The sequence below is a fragment of the Limulus polyphemus genome, unplaced genomic scaffold (genome assembly GCF_000517525.1).
Source record: "Limulus polyphemus unplaced genomic scaffold, Limulus_polyphemus-2.1.2 Scaffold7080, whole genome shotgun sequence".
NCBI lineage: Eukaryota > Metazoa > Arthropoda > Merostomata > Xiphosura > Limulidae > Limulus > Limulus polyphemus.
The window spans coordinates 29257-35803 of NW_013672690.1; the positions used below are offsets into that span (position 1 = coordinate 29257).

Below are 6547 nucleotides of genomic sequence, written 5' to 3' on the forward strand. Positions count from 1 at the left end.
AATGCCCTAACAAATACTTTGGGATCATTGTTTATGTATATTTCCATGGTTTCAATGCCCTAACAAATACTTTGGAATCATTGTTTATGTATATTTCCATGGTTTCAATGCCCTAACAAATATATTGGGACAACTAATTGTATTTCCTTTAATGTGATTCAAGCCACATTAGTTTTTTTAATGTATGTAAATATTCCACTAATAAATAAAATCATTAATTATCAGAATATTTGGGGAAGCCTATCCAAATAGTAGATAGAAAATTTTTGTGATTAACATTATTTGGAATATCCAAAAAGAGAAAGTGCAGAAAAATAATGCATTATGCAAAGTTCCTTATACAATGTCTATATTAAATATCTCAAATTTAAACAAATCTTTTGAAGCTGCATCATTCTTGTTACCACCTTCCTTAAAACATATTCATTAGCTACTTACTTTTGTCATAGATAGGGTCACTAACCACCGGGGGAAGAGGAACGGTATATTTTCCCGTTTGTGGGTCTTCGATAAAAACTTGAAAACATAGCCTTACAACATTGAGGTCTATGTTACTTGCCTGTAGCTTGTGATCAAATCCAGCTGTTTGAAGATTAAAAAATTACATTAAACAACGAAATGAAAACCTATTAGGAATTACTTTTTTTAATTATCACACACATATTTTTGTTTTTTTTAAATCAATCTTTGCTTCCTTGGCAAATATTTAAATCTGGTCCTAAAATTCAAGATATGCATTCGCAAGAGAAAATTTCAGTGATGATTTATATTTTCTTATACAATATCACCTTCTAGAAAATAATCTTTAAACGAAAAGTTTCTAACAAACAACTGTGAAATATCATAAAATTTTCATTTTCTTTTGATCTGGAGACTTGAAATACATAATGTAATATTATGTTTCACAGGTGTATAACACTTATTATAAAGGAAATTTCATGTATGTATACTATATGACATTAATACTTGTCTATTTTGAAGTAACTCACTTCGATATGGATCCACTTTTATCTTTTCTCGGTGCCTCAAGAATTCTTCAATATCTTTCCGTTTCACGCACTGAATACCGAGGCTTGGAAAGCTGTGGACATTAGCATATATCTATTTTTAGACACTTACTAGTACATTTTTCAACTACATATTGCTGTGTAAGCTTGTGATTTCTGATAATAAAACTACAGCCACAAAAACTCATAAAACAATAAATGTTAGAAATCTGTGGGTTTCAATGAACATACTTAAGTTTTATGGTGAAATGAGAGATTATTTTTATGCAATGTATTTATAGGAAGAAGGAAGTAAAATTAATCCAATAACCTGAACAAACTACTGACCTACAGGTCATATCATGATTATTAATAACCATAGTACAGATGCCCTTCTTGCAGCCTTCTCGTCCAACCAAGTTGTGAGGATGGGGTCTATATGGTGGACCCTCTTTGGTCACACATGAAACAACAACCACTGCTGAACCTCTATAGTTCACAACCTGACAAAAAAAAAAGATTTTATAAGAATACTTCAAAACTGAAGGAAGGCAAAGGAATAAGAATGAAAGAGACATACTAATACACGAACAAATGGCAACAGATATATTCAGAACACCAAACCACCTGATGTACTTAAGTAATTATTTTAAACTCGGTATAATCTTAAAGATCTTTCAAAACTGTAGTTAGATGCTAAAATAACAAATAAATATTATTCAGATACACAGAACATGTGTCTAATCAGAATTCTTTTCTTAATTCTGAATGTTTCTGTATGAAAAATATCAGCACACTTTTAGTATCTAGCTATCCAATATGCTGATTTAAATGGACAAATCTTCTTGCATGTCACATCCAAGTATACCATTTAAATAATACTTTCTCCAGGTTTCTTTAGACTACTACAAAATATTTGTTGATAAATAATACAGCTGCCCTAATATGCCAAACTAAAAACTTCCTCGTTTGAATCTCACATATAAATATTCACCAATATTAAACTTTATTTTTTTTTTTCATTTCTGCTCTTGGGTTCACAGTTTGCTTTATACAAAGTCACAAATAAAAGTGTCACGGAGAAAATAACAAAGTCAACCAGTTTTTGGGTGTAAAACTTGTTACTGATTGACCTCAACCAAAATATATTCCAATATACCTGTATTGTAGGGTACGTTTTGCAGTCTGCAGTGCTGTTTTCTCCAGGAATGCTTCCTGCGGACCGACCTTAACATTCATACCTAAACCTCAGTGCCCGAGAAGCAGGCAGTTTTTGGGTGTAAAACTTGTTACTGATTGACCTCAATCAAAATATATTCCAATATACCTGTATTGTAGGATAGGTTTTGCAGTCTGCAGTGCTGTTTACTCCAGGAATGCTTCCTGCGGACCGACCTTCACATTCATACCTAAACCTCAGTGCCCGAGAAGCAGGCTGCTCCACAATTCTGATGTAAGGAGCAGGATGTGTTGGTGCCATCGGGGTAGCAACAAGGGAAACAGAAGGATCCATAGCCTGGTGCCAAATAACTTCTTCTGCAGATTGGATAAGTGATCACGTGAATGTGTGTTTTGTTTAGAGCAAAAAACTTCAATTTCTTTACTTTTAAGTACTAAGTCCCCAACTCAATAAATTTCCAAATTTTTTGCTACATGTAACAATGTATTTGTGACTAAAATTACATGTTTTTTTCATACTTCAGTTCAACATAAACAGTATTTTGACATTAAGTCTTTACAATAAGAATATAACAAACAGAAAATCAAAGTTATTTTGCACAATAAGAATATGGTCAATGTTCTTTAGAAACATTACAAATATATACAAAACATGCAAATAAAAACTATGAATTAATATACTTAGTGCAGAGCCGTTACAAACAATTTTATCAATTACAGAACTTATTATGTTGAGGTGGTAAGAAATAGGCTAAAGAGGACAGTATCACAAATTTTGTAGCAGCTTGACATAACTACTGGATAAACATTATAGGACATGCGAGAGATTTCATGCAACAAATTGGTCCTAATGCCAGATGTTAGTTAAACCTTGGGAAGATAGTTAGGTGGAGTTAAACCTACAAATTCAGTCTTACCCACATCTTCAATGGTGAGAGAATCATGAGTCCCTGTAGGAAACATGCCAGAGTATCCAAAATAGTGTTGAGATAACCCACCACCTAAAGCAGAATAAGTTATTACATGTAAAATAAAGTTCAGCATATCTATGTGGTTTTGAGTCTGTTTTACTTCACCATATAGCAACCTGTATTAATTTAGGTATATGAATAATGTTAAGACATTTTGTCCAATTCATTATTCAATATTATACAGCAGAGCAACCGTTTAATGAACATACGTGTATATATGTAAACATTTTTTTTTTTCACCAGAGGTGAAATTGAAAAGAGAATCTGTGATGTAGAGGCTTAATGCATTCTTTGCTTGGCTGTACCATCTATTAGCATAGTTATTCACAACCCACTTACATTAAAGTTAGTAACTGGTTTAGAAGGCATGCAAGGATTATAATACAGCACTAGAAGCTAACAAAATAACGGCCATTAAAACAGGCAATGTAGATTGCTTAATTTATAACATTTACTAGTTTAATAGTTCACTATACGACCCACAAATACATTATCTATGAACAACAATTGACCATTTGGTCCTTCAAGGCTTTCCTTGCACACCCACTCTTGGAAAAGTACAAACTTAACTGCAACATTTAGTTTCCAGGAAATCATCAATTCCCCTCTTAGACTCCTGTAACATGCTGGCCTCTACTACTGCCAATGGCCATGAGCCAATAACCATCACCCTATCAGAAAAATAACCCTATCTTAATTGAAGTCTAGCCTGTCTTTCCCAAATCTTAAAATTTGTTTCTTGTGCTGTTAGTTTCAATAAAATAAAGGGCTTTTATCCTATCAATTTCCTAGATAACCTGGTTATATATATAAAACATTAATATTCCAAGTGAGTTTATAATGATTCTATATTTTAATGTTATTAGTTTCAACAATTAGCAAATTTTTGGGGAAATGGGTGACCACAAAGAATTGTACTTCTAAAGATGCCTAAATAGGTTAATAAAGAAGGAAAGTAAAGAATGAAATGCTAGAAGAGAAACAGATAAACAATTCATGACAGAGGTCACTTCAGTGAACTGAAAAAATAGATTACTCTTTTTGAAGTTATAATGTCTTTTCTGTTTCATCAGTACAGTTTTAGCATTTTCTAATATTTAAACACATTTTATGAGTTGGTCTACACAATCCAGAGACCAGCAGAACAAGCTGGTTATCAGTTATAAAGTTTCTACTTTTGTTTATTTTCAAATTTGAATATATTCCTTAACGTTCATAGATATTTTTGGTAGCAAAAACAAACTGATAGGTCATTTTCTCACAACTCTGTAAGAAGGTGAGTAATTGTTGTTTGATGAGTCAGTTAGTAATTTTGTCTATGTTGCTCTTGACAGTAAAAAAAAAAAGAAGAAAAAATCATCAAATGGCTTTATGAAAAAGGAAACGTATATTGTAAACAGCTCATCACCTATAAAAGATGTAACTCCTGCACTACCTTATCTTCTATATTACAATGAGTTTATATTGATGTATAAATTTTATTTCTCCCAATTTAAAATTTTCAAGATTATTCCATACAAATAGGCAAACATTTCAACCACCAAAACTTTCAACTGAGCAGGGTCACATTTAAATAGTGCATGAAAACATATTTGCAATTTTTCCTCAGCAATTATTTCACTTATTATGAATGGTGTCTGAACATAGTATTGCTAAATATTCTACAATGTTTTCTCACTATACATAGGCTGAATAAAAAGTATTTAACCTGTCCGGCAAATGTTTTCGTCCATTTACAGAAAGTTTCAGATTTAATCAATGCAGCCTCCTATATCTTGACATGTAGAATACCTAGAGCAAAACTTTAAATCATCACTTAAACACAGTAGTAATAGCTTAAAACAAGTTCAAGTTGGGTTTATGAAACATCTAAGTCTCCATTCTGACCTAGATTGACCTTCAAAGTTATCACATCTTTATGTAGTAGCTGTTGTGCAAGTTTAGTTAAAATTCCTTCAACCAATCTTGAGATGTCCTGTCCAACAGAATGGGATGGATGAATGGACGGACAGGGGCAAACCATTATGTCCTGCTCTGCTTTACAGTGGTGTCATAAAAAAAAATAGCAGCATATTAAATTACCAGGATGTTGAATCTTCTTACAGCACAAGAAACAAAAAAAAAGATACCCCGTTCAAATTACACTGATTTGATTACACTATAATAAATACCAATTACTATTATTTAGTCTGTGGATCTTCAGGTTACTATCTTGTACTTCACTAACAGGGTGATATTCCACAAATAAAACAAGTCTTTGATAACAATGTTGTGTTTCAAGATGGTTATGCTTAGTGTTTAAGAGTGAAACTTTAGTTTAATTTTGTTTTTTTTGGTTAATACACTTGGATGATGTTTTTGGTGTTTAATATGTATGCACTAGTCTGTAATTTGAATGAATTTTGTCTTTAGTTCAACTTTATCAGCACCATTACAGCCACACAAACATCTATGATCCTTTCTTTCTATTCAATTCAACTGTTAAATCTGGTATTAAAATCCCCAAATTTAAGATTGGTTTAGTAATACTATCCAAAGTAACTGACATAATACACATGTTGTATACTAATATAAGTAACTTGAATGAAATTTTATGTGTAGAGAAAAAGGAATTATAATGTTTGTGGAACACTGCACAAAAGTTAAAAGTACAACTTACCAGCTTCTCCTTGAATATCCTGCAATGAATAGGCAGTTTGTCCATAAAAATTCATTTTCTTAACACACTGTATTAAACTCACATACAGTAGGTTGGTGATGTTACTAATACTAGTCCAACACTCGCATACTACACAACGAAAGGTTTGCATGAGCTTGCACTACTATCTGAATTTAGTGAAAGAGCGGAAGTTAACACTAAATATATAACCATAGCAAATTCTTATCAGTGTAAAACTGTATGTGCACGTGGCTTATCAATATACCGGTAGTAGTGTAACCACCTCCCTCCATCCCAGCCTAATGACTATCTTACAGAATTCCTTATCGCATTATTGATTACTTGAACTTCAACACCTCTAGTTGCTATCTTACATTAAATATAAGTTTGTTTGTTTTTTAAACAGTGATTTTTACAACTCAGCATGTAGGTTTGTATAGTCAATGTCTAACTTCAAATGTTACAAGTTTCATCAGGGTATACTTATTTTTACAGTTTTCTGTATGTGTACATCACTGGTGTGAATATTGTAAACCATACAGCATTTACCATCTTAAAAACAAAGTCCAAATGCTGATTTATTTCAAAATTATGCTAGATGTTAAATGAGAATTCAAAGTCATATGACAAACTCTCATTAAAACTTGTGTACTCAAAACACTGAGTAATTTCACTACAAATTCATTACCATTTTGTGTGTGTGTGTGTAGTGTGTGTGTGTGTGTGTGTGTGTGTGTGTGTGTGTGTGTCTT

The 6547-nt window shown here is 32.2% G+C and overlaps 1 protein-coding gene across 3 annotated transcripts in view; it reads right to left on the minus strand.

Moving 5' to 3' along the window:
• The window catches only part of LOC106474329 (putative transcription factor p65 homolog), a 16248-nt gene extending 13086 nt beyond the window's left edge, over positions 1-3162 (minus strand). For all 3 annotated transcript variants that reach the window (XR_002613927.1, XR_002613926.1, XM_013935020.2), the window contains exons 1-5: positions 3083-3162; positions 2314-2522; positions 1335-1489; positions 990-1081; positions 439-582 (exon numbers count right to left, since the gene is read on the minus strand). Coding sequence is in view for 1 of the 3 variants with exons in the window: in XM_013935020.2 (XP_013790474.1) it covers positions 439-582; positions 990-1081; positions 1335-1489; positions 2314-2522; positions 3083-3128 (646 nt within the window). In the remaining 2 variants the exon portion in view is untranslated. The remainder of the gene's footprint in view (positions 1-438; positions 583-989; positions 1082-1334; positions 1490-2313; positions 2523-3082) is intronic.
• Between the last annotated feature and the right edge of the window lie 3385 nt (positions 3163-6547).